Source organism: Patagioenas fasciata, chromosome 6 (assembly GCF_037038585.1).
Source record: "Patagioenas fasciata isolate bPatFas1 chromosome 6, bPatFas1.hap1, whole genome shotgun sequence".
Taxonomy (NCBI): Eukaryota; Metazoa; Chordata; class Aves; order Columbiformes; family Columbidae; genus Patagioenas; species Patagioenas fasciata.
The window spans coordinates 27550195-27568691 of NC_092525.1; the positions used below are offsets into that span (position 1 = coordinate 27550195).

General features: G+C 35.9%; 1 protein-coding gene across 5 annotated transcripts in view; it reads right to left on the minus strand.

Annotated features, from left to right (window-relative positions):
- NTNG1 (netrin G1) overlaps positions 1-18497 on the minus strand; it is a 163345-nt gene that overhangs the window by 24563 nt on the left and 120285 nt on the right. For 2 of the 5 annotated variants that reach the window (XM_065842780.2, XM_065842781.2), the window contains exons 6-7: positions 8263-8430; positions 2549-2686 (exon numbers count right to left, since the gene is read on the minus strand). The exons of 1 other annotated variant lie outside the window; for it this stretch is intronic. In XM_065842780.2, the coding sequence (XP_065698852.1) occupies positions 2549-2686; positions 8263-8430 (306 nt within the window). Of the gene's footprint in view, positions 1-2548; positions 2687-8262; positions 8431-13383; positions 13444-15320; positions 15387-18497 lie in introns of all 5 variants that reach the window. 2 more of the 5 variants (XM_065842786.2, XM_065842783.2) reach the window with 2 other exon arrangements.

The window sequence follows — 18497 nt, forward strand, 5'->3', positions numbered from 1 at the left end:
GTATAGATCGAACTTACTTATAGGTCAAGCTTTTTGTTGCCCCAGGTCAATGATTTTTAGCTTCAAAGCTCCATAAGAATAGATTTTCTTAATAATGCCGATAGGTTATGTATAACAAAAAGTAAATAAACACATACTGGTCTGTGAGTGTGTGTATCCATCTTTGCGTATATACATTTCTGTATAGCATAAGCTTAGGGAAATAGATCGAAACCACATGCTACATGTCCAGACAAATCATCTTTTTGAGCTTTGCTTGAATTGCCACACTACAAAATTAAATGAATGAAAAGACTTGAAATGAGATTTAAATCAGTGTGTGCTTGGTAAAACATGATGATTTGATGTCTGTTTCATAAAACTGACACCTGTATCTAGTTGTTTTTCTTCTGAACTTGATTAGATAATTTGGTCAAACTTGGAGAATATCTAACAGTTACACAATCAGACTGAGATTTGTTTAGAAAATTACAACACAGTGAGGGAAACTTAATTAGTTTTGTCAGCAAATATAAAGGCCGTAGCTTGCATTTCCAGAAACTGTCTAATGCTTTTACAAATATTCTGATTCAGCTAAAATCAGGTTAATTATATGCTGGGCTCAAAAAATCCTCATTAAAAGAACATTATTTGGGTTATGATGTCCAAACCTGAAAAAATAAGAAATACTGCATTTAATAAGCGATTGATTTGACAAGCTGGTACATATATGTTATTATATTAATTGTATGACTGTAAAATTTGCTCCACAGACCTTCAGACCTGTTCAATATCTCAGCTACTTAATATCTTTTTTTAGACCTGCTGTGTGGACATGCTCTATACTGTACTGCATTCAAATTTTACTGCAGAGAATCATATTGATTTGCCTTTTTTTTTTTTTTCTTTTCTTCCCCCCGATGGTTCATGTTACTACAATATCTCAATGCTTCACAAATTCTATTGCTTATTGTGCTGGTATCTAGGGTAAGGTATGGGGGGTGATAATCCCCTTCTACATAAGGGGTACAAGGCAGAAGGATGTCTTGTGATTTCTGAGTGCTTGTTTTGAGATACCTAAGACCTGATTTTTCAAAATATTACTAAAAGAGAACGATGAGATTCAAAACACTACCACTCCTGCTTTTTTCTGCAAGTGCTGTATAATCTTGTGACTCAAAACTCAAGTGCAAGTATCCAGAAAATGAGAATACAATTAACAACCCCATGGGAAAAGTATGGTTTAAATAACCTGACAAATATAAATGGGAGCTTTCTGGCAGAAGCTGAGAAAGTCCAATTTTCTCAGGTAATATTTAATTCTCTTGCCCACACAAACTTCCTTTCTCTTCATGTACTAGCTTTAATGTTAATTGGTTAAACACCACAGTCTGAAATTCCTTATTTATTGGTTTTCTTTCTAGATATATTTACTGAACTGTCACAAACGCAGATTTTCTACTTCAGAGGTACTTATCACTTGGAGAGGCAGCAGTAATTACTGGTTTGTTTTGTTTTCCCTGCCCCTCCTTTTTGCCTTTTTGTTGTTGTTTTTGTTTGTTTGTTTTTTGTTTAAATTTCTAATATTTGCATTTGTTTTAGAGCATTTAGGCCATTTATGTGGATAAAAAGCCAATTTTATAATAGTTGGCTGATTGGTTTCTAATTACATTGTTTTGTGTTTCTCAGTTAAGAATCAAAAGCAAGCTCTTGTAAAAAAAAATCTCTTTTTTATAGCGTGTGTGTAAGAATGCAGAGAGGCGGGGAGAAAAGGTGAAAAACAAACACGAGGGGACTCTCCAGATTTTCTGGAAGTAGATACTTACAATGGTTATAAAGAATAAATCTTAAGAATTTACTACAAAATGCATTTGCAATAAAAGTCCAATCCTGTATGTACCAATGTGATATTTCCACTCACTTATTTACAAGACCTGTTAACCAGAGGAGAGCCTTAATATGCAACTAGGCATTGAGACTACATGTGCTCTAGCAATATTTCTGCAATTTTTCAGCTCTTATTTTTAAGGATATTAAGCATACCTTGAATTTTTTTCTACCTTTAGCTTTTGTCTAGTTTCATTATTTATAACAGGTAATGAGCCAGTGTTTTGCAGTTTTATTGTCCAGTGACATAGTTTCAAATTATAAAAGCATAGTTAAGTTACCCAAGCAATTGAAGTTCAGTACAGAAGAAAGTGAACATGCAGAGAAGTCACCTTTTGTATTTTAGTAAGAATTTTAAATTTGGAGTTAATATCCTGATGGTTTAGTATACAAAAGTTATTTCATAGCTGGCAAGATACACATACTGACATATTACAGTGGGAGCTCCTCCAGGCATTAGCAAGAGAAAGAGAGAGGACAATGAATCCCTATTGAAATTAATGGATGGCACAGTCAACTTACTGTCCTCATCTGGAAGCCTCCAAAGAGGCTGAGGCAGGATGTCATCCTTACAGCTCATAGAGCATTTTGCTCATTTTCTGCCCTTAAGTAGCTGCACGTGACAACATACAGACGCAGAGGCAGCAAAGTTGCAGGAGAGGGACGACTCTGAGTTACTTACGTTGACAGCCCAAGCTGTGCCAGATATATCCCGGCAGACATTTATCACATTTAGGCCCTGATGTTCCCTCCTTACACTCACAAAATCCTCTGTCATTACAGCGATCATGGACTGAACCAAAAGGGTTACAATAACAGTCTGCAGAAACAAGACAACACATACACACTGGATTCAGGTCCACATACGGTGGTAATTCATTCAATACCAATAAAAGGTGCACTTCCAGCACTAGAGGTAAAGGAAGACTGTCTATTGAGGATATCTAGAGTAGTGAATATAACTAATACAGGTCCATTTATTTGTTTGCATATGTCATTTCAGGAAGAGACATTTTACGACGTGAAGAGAAAAAGTAAACAGAAGAGGTGTAAAGGCAGAAGATACCATGGCCTTTGAGGATAACTGATTGTAATAGATTCTCTTTTGGTAAGAAATTTTTGACAATTTAATGAATATTAGAAAAGCTTTGTATAGTATGGATATATCAATGTGCCATCATGGTAAAATGTTTTACATTATTAAAATAGGCTTATCCATATTACTTAATATTTTCAGAAGTGCTGAATGTCTTTACAGGGCTATAGAAATGCACTTTACATATTTCCAAGATAGTCTTCCTTTATAGTTTTGAGCGGTATAATAATTTCTGCGGATAGTTGCCATTAAATTCATGAGATTGTATTTATCAGTGATGTTAATAAATCTTTTACATATTCCGCAATGTAAAGCTTGAGGTGAGAAGTAACGTAATGCAAAACTTATCAGAACTGGTTTATGCTGCCATTTTCATTTCTCTCACCTCCCAGTGTGCAGATGGAAAATGCAGTGAGGCTCATTTCCCACCGCATATTTTCCATGTGTATTCGCCTAATAAAGAATGGCTAGGGTAACCCATTTCCTCCCACAACACTTACTGTGTTGTTCGTTCACAGCCCTTTTCTTTAACGCAATTACAATATCTGTGTTCAGCTTCCAGCTAGCTGAACAAAGAAGACAAGACAGTAGGTAGCAGAGCACATTTTTTGGCACTTCTTTGGTTTATTTATGTCTCTCTCTCTCTTTTTTTTTTTTTTTTTTAATGAATGGCTGATTCTTATCTGTATGTAGACCCATGTAGACCCAGAGTAACACTACTGTCAATTGAGATCACAGACACATTTTGGCAGCATCTGATCTCTGCTGCTGTTGAAGGCAAAAGATACACAAATCGATTCCTGAATCTGGGCAACCTGCTGAGAGTCTGGCTTTATGTCTGTGAATCACTGCTATTTTGATGACTACCTTTGGCAATTGTTCCCTAGCATTAGGTTAAACCTCAGCAATACTGTAAATAAAAAAATGGAGTTGAACTTGGAAGGAAAATATTAAAAAAAATCCAATGGAAAAACTGTAACAGGAAAAAAAATACCAGGAAGATATTTGTCATCTGTTGTCTCAGTGTTTATTAATTATAAATTACAGATGGTACTTCGAACATTTGGCATGCTGAAGAAGAATAGTTACCTCTGGCAAACAGAGTTCCACAATAATAATAGAGCCAATTAGCTAGCAACATTCATTAATGAAGTTGAAAACTGACATGCCAAAAATACTGTGTAAGGCTGAGGAGAATTATAGCACAGTGAGTGCCATTTGAGAAGCTGGCAATTCTGGTGTTAATCAAATGTATGAAATGTTGATGTAAACAGGCATAGAACTGAGATACATGTTGAATGCAGGAAGTAAAATTTGCTTGAAGAGTGTTTATAGAAAACCTTGAAAGACAAAAACTTTGGAATTACATTAGAAAATAGAGGGCCTGATTCTTATACATTAAAAATAGCTCAGTTGGACATAATGGAGTTATAGTGATTTAAACAAGTGTTTGTGAAAGAAATCTATGGCCTGTGATGTTGAATGTTATAGATAAATAATATTTTCAAGAGAACAAGAACCTGATGCTGAACCAGTGAAAGCTTTCCTACTGAACTCTATCATATAAATAAGTAAGAAGTACCAGGCCCATCTTGTCTTGTTTAAGGGAAAAGTAGATATTGGAAACAAAACTTAAGCCAGGCTCTTTTACAAAAGTAGTATCAAATCAGAACACAGACTCAGTAACCTTTAGTAACTGAATCTAGCCTTCATCTTTTCCAACAAATATATAACCTACAGAGCTGCACTGAACAACCGAGCTTGTTGTCCAACACAATATCACAGGCTGTGGAACACTTTCTAAGAACTGTCAAACACCCAAGACCTTGAACAGCTCAAAAGCCACAATTCCAGTGTGCCACATGGAGGCAGTATCTCCAATGCCCTTAACCAACAGGGTATTAAATAACATTAAATGAACATTCCCAGAAATCATCATAGTAAGCAGACCACACACTAGGTTCCAGGGTGGGGGAAAAAAACCTGTAGATCTGAACTTGGAGGTAATTTTCCTCCTAATCTACATCTGGTGACTGTTTGAAGGATGTGAAGATGACAGTAGCAGTCATCTGTTGACTGAGATTCACTATATCAACATGATGCTTCCAACAAAATACAGTCAAAATAAGTGAAAAAACAAGGTTGTGAAAATGGGCTGAAACTTGCAGGCTTGCTGCTTATCAGTCTGAGCTGACACTGGCTACGGGACAACCCTCAGGGTTCACTTAACCACATATATCATTAGGGTATCTGAAGGTCTCACAGGTGTTAATTGAAGCTTAAGCTTAAGTGACCGCAAGGTTGGCTTTCTTCTAGGTGTGCCACTGATTACCATTTCAGGATTTATGCTGTAAAACAAAGGAAATGTTTTATTACTCTGGGTCTACTTGGTGGTTTCCATGCTATCCATGCTTGCCAGTGTGTATATTCACAGAAATGAAGAATTATTAGAATTTTATCAAGACCTTGTAAAAAGGAAAAGCTCTTGAAGTTGTTAAATTCTTTTTCACTGTAAGCATGTCAAGTGAATTATTTTTAACTTTAAAATACTTTGTTTTATTTAGAAACTGCAATTGTCCGTATAAGGTAATTTTGCAGTTAACTGACAAATCCACAAATTTCTGATGTTTCATTTTAGGAAATAAAATTTATTTTGCTTCCAAAGAAATTAAGGGCATCATGAAATTAGATTTAAGCCCACTGTATAAAGAGTTGCATTTGGTTCACTGGTAAAAACCTTCTCAGTATTTCAATTCTTTGTAACTTGTTGGTTTTAAAAATGAAACATTTTACATATTCTCCATTTAGTTAGTATCAGCTAAGGTTCAAAGATGTGTTATCCATGTACTTACCACATATATTTATGAAAACTATATAAGTAGGTTTGATAAATCAGAGCCAAAGCCCTGTTAGCTGCCATTAAACTAGCTTATCCAAACATTTCTCACTTTTCTACATATATGGCTAAAGAAAATAATTAACCTGACAAAATGACTTTAATACAGGAATAAGACTTGCACATGTCACTAGAAATCGGCTCATTAAAATGTTCATGCCAATGTTCCACTTGTACTTAAAACTCAAAACACTGCTTTTAAACTTGGAGGAAAAAGAAATGAGCATTTCCAATAGAGCAAGACTCTTTGTGCTTGACATAGAAAGATGGTGAATCCATCAACTCTCTTCAAGGTGAAAATACTCTACATTTTCCCTGATTAAATCTTAGGAGCCCCAGTCCAGGAAAGCACTTTAAGCACAAACTTCTCTGTTTTCTGAAACTTAGGTATGTGCTTCCCTTCACAGACTTTAAAAAAGAAGTATAAGAAAGTCTCCTTAAGTTGGCAAATCAGCCAGGATACGTAAATTTTGTATGCAGTATGATCACTATGTTCCTGAAAACTGTTTTAGTCCAACAAGAATATTATTTATTTACCTAATCTCTCGCAAAACTGGGTTTGATTTTATAGTCACCTTGCATGGTATGATTCTTATGGGAGCCCAAGCAAATTCTGCTTGCATTAAAGTGGGAAAGTCAGCAAATGCATGACATTGCCTTTTTTTTTTTTTTTTTTTGTCTTCTTTAAAGATTCTTGTTAAATGAAATTTTATTTCTGCAGAGTCTGGGCAATTTTGATGTGCACAGAAATTTTACTAAGACATTCTAAATACATCACTTGCAAATTTATTTAAAATTTACTTATTTTTGACTCCTGGTTTATTAACTTCCTTGCCTTACATAGCTGCAGCTGCTGTCCTAGCGCTTCAGTGTACAGGAAAAAGAGCTTATTGAATGAGCTGATGAAAAATCCCAAATAGAGTAATTTATTGTCACATTCGTTAAACCTATTTAGGCAGCTGAAATTATACAGATCTGATGTCATACTAATGAAGTCCGTCATCTACATCAAACAAATATGAGGGACAGTGTTTTTTTTTTTCCAAGAACGTTTGATTGGGTTAATCTCCTCAGCACAGTCATAAAAAAATCACGATTTGCCTATTAAAGTTCTTATTAGCTCAGACTAATTAATGTTAAAGGGGATCATGCATTTTTTGAATGTGTTACCAAGTAAAGTTAAAAGAAGGACATGGGAAATGAAGTGCATGGATGGATCTGGGTGTTTACCACAAAATAAAATGTGAATCTGTCAAGCTGCAGACTGAAAAAAAATAGCAGCAAACTTTAGTTTCTAGCTTGAATCTCAGCAATTGATTGTAAAGAATATTAAAAATATAATTTATTCACCCATAGTCTATTTCAGCATGAAAAGATCTTCGAACTACTCATTATTTTTGCTTCCTGCAAAATGGGAAGAAAAAAAAATCACAATGAAAATCCAGAAGAGGTTCTACTGATGCCTATGTCCACAGGAAATATTATATCATGAAATTCTCCATCTCTGTCTGTTATTAGAACAGGGCCTTTTGTGGCTGCCAGTTAGCTACTGGCCATTGAGGCTTCCTTCATTGACTCTGTTCAGTCTTCATTTAATGTGTCCTAACTTTTGCTATGTACTGTCTATGGTGACATGATAACAATGCATATTCTTTTAGTGTCACAGAGATCTTATATTTTTTCCTAATATGCTTTTCTTATTATGTTCTGACATTTTCTTCTATTCTGCGTTTCGGATATCTGTAGCAGATGCTAGGTCCAATGCACTGTTTTCGTCTAGGAATCCCTTTTCTAAATCGACATCGTGTCAAACTGATCTGACAAATTCTGCTGCCAATTATGGGCATAATTTCAGTTTCTCCTCTAAGGAGAAGGGAGGTAATGGTACACTTACAGCCCTGTGCCTGGGAGCAGAATTAGCTGCAACATTTTTTTTATGAAATGTAAGTGAATAAAAAGGGTTGATAAACACCACTCCCCACTTCCTACTTCTGCAGCTGGCAACTTTTGCAGGTCTTCATGCAAGTATTCAAGAGTCTATACTAATAATTCTGAAAGTTAGACTAGGAACAGGTATATTTATGACTCAGTCCTTCAGTTTTCATGTGTGCAGCTCCAGGGTGGCTCCCTCCTGTGGAAGGACAGCACAGCCAGTTTCTCATGGGCTTCCAGGGAACGTCTTCCCAGGACCCTTAGCTAGGGTGGTTCATTGCACTATATAAATCCAAAATAGCTCCTTGGGGCTACAGGGGCAATGAAAATGAGGTGAAAAGTCTACACAGATGTTCTTATCCATTGAAAAAGCTCATTGTGGCTCAACTGGCAAGAAAGCAGCAGTGGTCCCTAGCAGCTGCCAGTAGCTGAAAAGGCACAGAAGAAAAGCCGCAGTTATCCCGGAACTGACCTATGCACACATTTTCATCGTCCAGCTCTGCAGAAGCATTTCTGAAGTAGCCCAGCCTGCATAACTCACAGTGCTGACCTCTAGTGTTGTGCTTACAGCTCACGCAAATGACCGTATTGAGCAGCTCGATGTAACTGCACCGGTTGGAGTGCCCGAAGCATTCACAGTCTTTCAAGGAAGAACAGAAATGTATACAAAATGTATACAGCAGCAGAGTCATAGCACATTACATGCTTAGTAAAAATGAACCATGAATAGAAGTATGAATGAATGGCACATACATGTTAATCAATGTAACATGGACAACAGCAGATGTTTATCTGCAATGAAAGTGAAGTTTGTTTCAGGCAGGTTAGCGTGACCCGACGACCATGGCATGACGTCAAAGGTTGGCTGTTGTTGGCAGAGCTGATGGAACTGAAGCATTTGCAGTTGTAAACCTTTCAGGGGTAGTGGAGGCTCAGTTTCTGCTGATAGAAATGCATATCTTTTGCAGTCGAGATGAGTATAAATCAAGACATTGGAAAATCTTCCTCAGATTAAAAATGTTAAATGCAGTAGACAAAACTGTCAAACTTCATCATGCTTAAATCCACATCCATACGTAAAATGAAAGCTTTGTTCCAACATAAATGGTGAATATACAAAAATACTACCGAAATTGGGGTATTCTAACTGGTAGACACCTCGGGAACCAGACTGTTTTATTTCAAGACCAAACAAATCTGTATTTTGACAGTTTTCGCCAGCACCTCCTAAAACAATTTACAGAGAAAAATGGAAAAGAGAGGTGTTATTTAAGATCTACTAAACTGTAAGCATTAACCCATTTTTATATTCTGAGATGAAAAACAATTGGGCTAGAAAAGATCATGATAACTCTGAAATGTGTACTGAATAGAAAGCATGAGTACTGCAACCACCTGAAATGCAGCTGATATGACAGCTGCTTTTTAAAAACCTCTTCATTAAACAGAGAAAGATAGTATGTTTTAGTCCTTAATCACAAGCAATGCTTGGCTTTATGCAGAAAGACATAGAAATTAGAAGCGTACCAATATAATTAGAGAAGGCACAACTACGCTCTGTGTACAAAGCTTGTCTAAGTCTGATCACTCAGCTCTGAGACTGAGCCCAGAATGAATGCAGGAAAGGTTATTAGGATGATCAGAGAAGTAGAGAGCCTATTTAAAAAGTGAAGACTAGGATAATTTGGCTTGTGTATTCCAGGAAACTGAAGACAGGAGATACCACTGGGCTATGCATACATCAAGGAGATAGCCTTCTGCCCTCCTAAGTGAATATCTGCGCCAGTGGACAACACTGGTATAAGAACAAATGGATGTTAACTGGCCATTGAGAAATTTCAGCTGGAAATTAGGAGATGGCATCTAGCCATGAGGGCACTGGGCTTCTCGAACACTTTCAATTTGTAGCAAAACCATTGATACTTTAGAGATGTAGTTTATTAACTGGTGAAAGAGATTATGGAATGTTTCCTGCAGCAATGAAGTACTGGATGCAGTGACTTGGAAGGGTTTCAAGGTCTTGAAGTTAACTTAACCTGTAATTAGATAAAGCTGTAGCAGAGCATGTAAAATATTTCCATATATGCCAGGGGCCAGTCCCTGCGCTGCCCTTCCTGTGGTATGCTGCTGAGTGTGTGGGGGCACCTCCTGAGCCCATGGACTGCTGGCATAGGGCGCCAGATACAATATTTGTGTCTGTCTGTATTTTTATGAAGGAATAGCAATGCACACCTAATATATACATATTTCTTTGGCTGTTGTCTGATGTAGTAGACCGTAAATGGAGAGCATCTTTTCTTACACTGTACAACAGTTAGCATAACATGTTTCAGTGTTCGAGAGCTGCCTTTCTGCTGCCAGGAAACATTAATTCAATTTACATATAAACATTTAGTTAACATACATGCATTCTTGTACTCTTCAGAGTTATGTTGCTAAACTGATGTTTTGTCGTTCACACCAACCTGACAATTTTGATGCCTGTAACTGCTGGAGCACAATAAAACATTTGGTGTATCAGTATGTTAACACCTGACATAACTGAGCGGGGAGGAAAAAAAGTGTTAATGTTTGTTGTCTTTGCAGCTGGTTGGTATGATTCAGCATCTCAGCCACCCAGCAGCATTTCTCCCCTAGTATACCCAGTTTGCTTGAGCAAAAACTGTGTGGGGCAGAAGCAACAGATCTAAAACTGGAAATGCACTAGCAAACAGGAGTTGCAGGAAAAATTATTACAATTGTAAGTTTTTATGTATTTGGTCTTTTAAATAAGGAAGACTGGTTAGTGCTAAGCAATCTGATCCCTCTGAATTTCAGAATGTAGGTGAATTTAGAAGAAATAACATACCTTGTTTTTTGAATCAGTAACAGGCAGCAGAATATTACATTTTTATATTTCAAAAATATGCAGACTATAAAGAAGTGCCAGTAAATCAGCATATACTATATACTATTTTGTGTTTAAAGTAGCAGAAAGAAATTGAGAATATTCTGTGAATGAATGACTGCGCTACTTTCACCCTGAAATTGTGATGTGACCTTCAATAGTATTACTACTACACATAAATAGTCATTACAAAAACACAGGAAACAAAGCTGCACATAAAATAACTTACTCTGCTCCAAGTTCTGATTTGCACTGAAGAAACTTCTAATAATTATGAGGGACTTAGTTTGATGTACACAAATGTTCCTAAACGTATACAGAAGGGCTACTTAGGTTCAGATGTGGCTCATCAACATTGAAGGTTAACAATGAGACCAATTCTTATACTTGGTTGCACTCCTATGGGTATTGCTCTTTTGTAATAACTGTGCTGTGTGAAAGAAAGCCTTTGTTTCGAAGTTAGCTTATACTAAGATATCAGAAAGCTCTATGAATCTTGATCATCCGACTGGTAAATGCTACATGGCATAGGAAAAAAACCTGGTTAACTCAAAACCAGTATAACATTTGATTGAAGATTAACAATGGTGCAAATAAAAAAAAAAAGTCATGGCAAGTAATGATTAAATCAATTATTTTGCTTCACTTCCCTCCCCATTTTGCTGGGGCAATAATATGAAGTTATTTTGCTTACTGCTGTTGACCTGATCACTGTGTCATTTTTACATTCCTCTGTATTTATAAAAAAAAAAAGCTATGTAAAGGATCTTTATATGATTGAAATTGAATTATTTTCTTCATGGGCTACGTGAGATGCTACCCTCAACCAGTGAGACATAACATGTAGAATTGTATTCAGAATCATGCCAGCTGGGAAGGTAACACCTGTCAGTGCTGTATGGCCTTTCCAGCTTATGTGGTTCACCTTAACCAGCACGCCAGGAGCAGAAAGCAGCCTGCTTATGGACTTGTCAGAAACACAGCTTAAGATTTTTAGGCACATGTCTCTGGCTACCAGCCCAATCACTTTCATGCACTGACAAAGTCATGAAATCATTGAAAGAGATGGGGACGTAGCAAAATCACGCTGTGAATGGTTTACCAACAATCAAGTGACATGAGCTTAAAGTGGTAGAAAATGCTGCTTTCAGTTCTGAGTAGCACATGTCAGACAAGGCACAGATAAACTGGAGACAATTTAAAGCTGAATAACAATAAGAAGTAAATTGTTTGGAAAATAAAACCTTAGAAGAGAGCTAAAGATAGGTTTAATGTGAGGGAAAAGGGGAGAAGAGAGAGCCATGTTAGATTTGATAATTGTCTTTGGATGATTCAGGAGTTGACAAATCCCTTGCCAACTCACAGAAAGATTGACTGTATGATCCTTTAAAGACTATTTTCAACACAATGATTCTATTGCAACAATGTTGATCCTGTTGTAGAAAGCATGATAAAATTACCCATGGAAGGGAGGCTCATAAAGAAACTGACAATTTACATGTTTTGTTTCTATAAACTGAATACCTTTTTTCCCCATTATAATGCTAGGCATTTTCATCTTTGAGATGACATACTATTGTGCTGTGGGTACAAGGTTCAAGCTGCAACCAATAAAACACGAAACATAATCACATGAAACAATAGTAAACACACATGGAAGGGAAGCATTGTTTTTAAACTAAGACAGATAATGCATGAAACAGCTACCACTGTCATTTTCTAATTAAAAGCACAAAAAGTCTTTCAAGAAAACTGTATTCAGAAATCATTATATTTTTTTTAATTTTCCAGTAACTCTGTGTTTCTCCTCCATGCACTAACAAAAGGTAAACAAAGGAGATTTCATTGTCACCTTAGAAATGACCTGCTTCGTAACAAACAGTATGGCTTGTTATCATGATCTCATCAAATGCATCAAACTAAGCTCAAATATTTGTTAGTATCCCTTTTCTTCTTAATATATATTTCATGAATAATGAGATATTCACAATAGCTACAGAAAGACAAAACATCTTTATACATACTCTTTACAGATAATTTGATGAGGAAAAACAATGAGAAGATCTCAGGGTTCAGACTGTGAATGACAGACATGCAAACGACACAAGTTGCCTGTAAGAGCAAATATTGGTATCCTTCATTATGCCTGTCTAATTCCATTGTTTTGATAAAACACCGAAACATCAGTTGGAAATATAATGCCTGCAGTCTGAATTTGCACACTGTTACAATAAAATGAAGATGTAAGGCACACTTACAATGCACTATAAGACATAACTATGCATTACACTCCGTGGCATTTATAGATACTTTTCGAGGATATGGACAATGATTTTTAATGTGTTGTTTGCCCTCAACTAATCTGCTTTTGTATCCTTTTATACAATTTATGCATATCAGTGAGGAAAAAAAGACTCTAACAAGCATCTCCTTTCTAGGCAGCAATCTGAATAGGCATATTCATACATTTAACACCTTTAAAAACAAATGGCATGTCACCTTATATGCGAACAGTGACTGTCGAAGAAGCGTATTTATTATTTTATTTGTATGGTTTATGTGACTTAATGCTTCTGTTGTTGTTAATGAAGATGCCTCACCAGTAAGCTGATGGGTACACTTCACAGATATTCCAGATTCATACAGTGCAATGTTTTCACAACACAGAGCACTATGGAATCACTGTATGAATCCAAGAATTCCTACCTCTCTTGTGGTTTGCAACTTGAACAGAAGAAACAGTTGACATAGCTAATTTGGGAGCAACTGGATAGGTAATAAAATGAACAGTAAATTAGAAGAGGTATCACATAGGAACAAATCAAAAGATCAAAATATTTTCCAACTTTAAAATTAACCTTAACAATGGCTACTATTTTATAAGGAAAGAGTAAAAGGGAAAATGAGTTATATACTATCAACTATTGAATCATTTGAGCTATAATATCCAAGATAAAGGGAATGTAACTCACATCTACACACTTCAACGGTTTTGTGTTAGAGGCTATTTGATGATTTCTCCCAATCCATGACTAATGATTATATGGTAACCAGAATGATGTGCAAAGGGTTTTGTTAAATTTACATGCATATTTTTTCTGGCCTAATAGCATAAACAAAGAAAACACAACAAAATAATGTTAGGAATAGGCAGATTTCTGTAATTATTCTCTTCATACACTAGCCTTGACTGGAGTATTTAATCTACAATAAATGCACTGCAACAGCATGCTCTAACACATAATCTGAATAGAAATGCTTTTAAGCTTTTCTGTTTTGTTCTCCCTAAAAAAAAGAGAAAAAATTTCCTAAACCTCTTATTTTTGGGGAGAAAACACTGAATAATTTTGTGCTGTTCAAGATGTATTTTGCAATGAAGTTTTAGATCCCAAGCAGGACAACTAAGCTATGAAATCCATGAGAAATGCTAACTATCATTTCAGTGGGAATGTTTTGATTTAAAATTCCTGTGAATAATGTAGACTAATCCTTACAGAGAGCAGAGATCAATCTGGGTTTTTTTTTATTTGTTTAAGGAACATATGCAAAAGCTTGGAAAATATAATGCAGGCTAAATGACGTTATCTGAATACTAAGAAGTATTTAATCAGGGATATTTAATTTAAAATATATGCAGATAATGCAAACTAAAGTACATTGCTAATCCTTACAGAGAGCACAGATCAATTAGTGTTTTCTATTTTGTTGGGCACATTGAGACTTGCATATATAACACGGTAGATTCTATGTATATGTTTTGATATGGTCACTTTGATCAATAGATTTAACTACAGCCCTTCCAATGTTATTCCCCAACAGATTCCCAGTACATCTTGTTCAGTTTAGTAGCTATTTTCTAGATCACCTTTTCACTAATTTTATTCTCCATGAGTAAGTGTTATAGCACAGAAAGGACACCCTTTAAGAGCCAAAACAAGCCACAGGCCAAATTTCTACACAGACTTTTTTGGAGCAAAGGGCAGTAAATAAGGAGAACAAAAGGATGTTATTTTTTATAATGAACAATCATTTTGAGATGTGAAGTATAGCTGAATACAACTTCAAATAATAAAGCATCTTACTTTTATTAGTCATCTTAAAAAGTTGGTCTGTCTCATTTAATGCTAATCAACATGCCACCGCCTGTGAGTAATCTTTTGTGTGTCACTCACACAGCAGACAGCTGTGAGTCTGTCCTGCAGAGAACCTGCTTGTATTGCGGATGGCAGGCAAGCTAAGAATGCCTCTCAGCTCGTTTGGGAAAGCAAAGTGGAAACAAGACATTAAAATCGGTTTGATGTAGACAATGACAATCTTTCTCACTCAAGAATCTCAAAACTTGCTCAAAATATAGAGTGTTGTCTAAACAAGTCCAACATTATCTAGAGATTTCTATATATCAGTACTTATAACCTGTGCATCTACTTTTCCAGACTTTTTTGCAGTGATGATGTGCATAATCTGAATGTTAGAAGACTTTTCAGGTAAGATTTTGTTTATGGTTATTTTCTCCAGAATAGTATTACTTAGCATCCTAAGAAAAATGATTTGGATTATAATTGTTACTATTTTTGCCACCATGTGGGACTTCCTGAAAGGAATTTTGGTAATTTTAGACCACTAGGAATTTTACAGCATCCTACCTTGGTTTGGTTTAGAAACCTCAAGGGAAGAAATATTCGGCCATATCCTATCAAACTTTGGAGGATCTGCATGCATCAGGAAAAATCAGGTTTTGTTATTTACATCTGTTATATTGTTCTAAACAGGCGAGCATATGTACAAAGACACAGACTACAAACATCCACTACTGGACTAGTCTAGGTTGCACTTGAGCAGTACATGACTCCACAGTGAACAAGAAAACAAGCAATTGATGACTCCCAAAACACCAAATGGACATAAAATACTGTGCATAGCAATTTATCTTCTGTGGTTTAAAATATAATTTTTCTTGGTGAGAAGACATCCTAGACCAATATATGTGATTCTAACATCAGGAACAAAACACGAACATATTCTGTTAAATCTCTGTAGAGATAAAATTACAACATCAGACAAATATGGATGTCTTACCAAAGATGTATACCTTACCATAATATCCTGGTTTAGGGCCTTTTGAGTAAATTATATTTGTGTTATCAGAAGAAATACATTTACCTGTAGAGTGGGCCTTTTCTTTTCCTCTCCCGCTTTGTGTGTTGTGTCTATTTCCTATCACCTCTACTGATATATTTTACAGTTTGATGTTTTTAATAAGAACATTGAATGTTTCCATTTCTTAAAGGCCCTACGTAATGTGTTACCTACACATAGAAGCATTTTGTCTCTCAGCAAAATAATTAATCATGTTTCTTTATAGCTTCATCTCCTTCAGTCAATGTGCTTCAGGGATGGGGTAGTGGGGAGTGATAATCCTTAGCAGAATGGTACTCGGTGTTGGAGCTGGGGTTAAGTAAAGGGGATGGGGTTGTGGGAGGAGGAAACCAAGCTTTTCTTGGGCCCTGATCTAGGAAATGTTATTTATACTCTCCTTATCTTTCTTTTATAATCTTTTCTCTGTTTTCATCTGTCTAGGTTTGAACATCAGATCTGGACCACATTTTTATCATCTTCTGTGAGTACTGCAGTGGTTGCGTCCTTTCTGAGCTGAGCAGAGTCTTTCTTAATTGTCACATGAGCCTAAATGCTGATGATATTAGCTGGGAGAGAGCTATTTCTTCATTTCTCCATACAAGGAACTTGAGCAGTGAGTAGATTGGAGTTGTCACAATCTGGTTGCCATTAAGGGTCTTCCAGGTCTTTTGGAATAAGATGTGTTTCACTGTTATGTCCACCTTAGCAGAAGACCTGCAGGGATGCTATGACAAAAAGGATTTCAAACATCTGATGTGGAAGGAGGACATGATTTTTTTTTCCATAGTGTCTTCTGACCCATTTGTTAAGGTGAAGAGAAATCAGCTCTGTGGGGATGGCTGTCCCAAAAGTGCTCCCCTACAGGGAACAATTCAAGGAAAGGATGATGACCTGTATTGTGCCATTTACTGTCAGATAGTCTTCTGCAATTAAATCAGTCAAGTTGTGCTGTAATCTCATCATTACATCGTATTCTTGCATTTTTGTGCTTTACAGTCAAGAACGTGGGAGAACGAAAAACTGAGTTAGTGTGGTAGATTCTCAAACAGTCTATGTATTGATCAAAAGTAACTTGCCTCTACTGGTCAGATCCACCAATTCGCACACATAGGAAGTGCAAACACAGTAGGCAGATTGTATGACAAAAGGTATCCAAAAGTTGTACTTACTGAGGTAGCATGAGAACCCTAGCCCACTGAAAGACTGTAATTCCATGCACCTGAGACACCACATTCCTCCTGGAACACTGACTGGTTATGTTAGAGAAGTTTCAAGCACACACAGACAAATTACTTGCACAGTTAATTCACTGTTAAAGTTTTGGTAGTTTTAGGAACACTTAAGTTTGACCTAAAGATTTTAAAGAAACCGGACATTACAGAATACATATAAAAATCAGGAGCTAAAAAAGGAAAAGCAATCTTTATTAACTAAATTGTCCTGTTGTCCCATGACCCTTTTTCTCTTTCAGCCATCGCACAACATCAGGTTTATTGCAGAAAACCTGTAACGTTTCAAATCGGAGCTTCCAATATCCTGCTTTTGTTGTTGAATACTGTGTAGCACACCTACTCCAAAAATTCACATGCATAATGGTCTTCAACTGAAATGGCCTAGATATTACCAGAAGTAATAGCATCAAAGCTTTGTAATGCCTTAGAACTAACCCTCTGGAGTATCTTTCATTTAATTAGCTATAATTCCTATAAAGGAAATAAAATATTTTATATAATCTGATTAATATAATCAATAATATTTCACATACAATCTTATTCTGATGATGATTTCCCCAAGTAACCTTGTCTTGTCCAAATACAATCATAGTATGACAGCAAAATCAGTGTTTCCTATTTCTTAGTAATCCTATAAATGTTATAGATCTGTGCTCATTTTTACAAACTTACTTAAAATGGAGGTTGTGACTTACTGCAAAATAATTAAAAATTCCTTGACCCTTCAAATTAGATTACATAGAGCTGAGTTTCTTAATGGACACTCAAAACAATAAAGAGCATGTTTACAGTGCCTGAGGATTACCAATTATTATTATTACTAGCGTTTATTACTAGTTATTCGTGATTATTATAACCATCTTAGAAGGGACTTCTAAAGGTCATTTGTTCCATCCTTTACTCATAGCAAGGTCAACTTCAAAGTTAGATGAGGTTGTTCAGAGACATATCCAGCTGAGACCAGCTGCTGTCTTCAGTGTATCTGGGCTGCTTGATAATATGGTTTATGCTCCCAAGGATTTAATGCTTCTATTATGTGCCTTTTTTTTTTTAATTTTTTTTTTTTTTCACGCTTTGGTAAAGATAGTATTTTTTTTTCTTAAATCCTTATTCATGGAACGTATTAACACCAAGATTACAGGTTTCTTGTTATCAAGACTTTTCTTTTTTTGAAATGTTATGTTTATATTATCGTTATTATTTAAATTGAGACAACTTAAAATGCTTTATCTACAAAGGTAGGTGGAGATGTCTAAGTCAAAGAATGTTGACTGCCATTCCCACAAGTATATTGGAGCACATGAGTCATCCTTCGAACAGACACTAAGAAGATTCATTTAGCAGCTAGTTATTCTTTTGTAACTTGTGAAAATATTTCTAAATCAGTGATTACCACTAAGAGTTTTATTTATAGAGAAGTTGACTCAAACCAAGCTTTTCCAGAACAGTTCC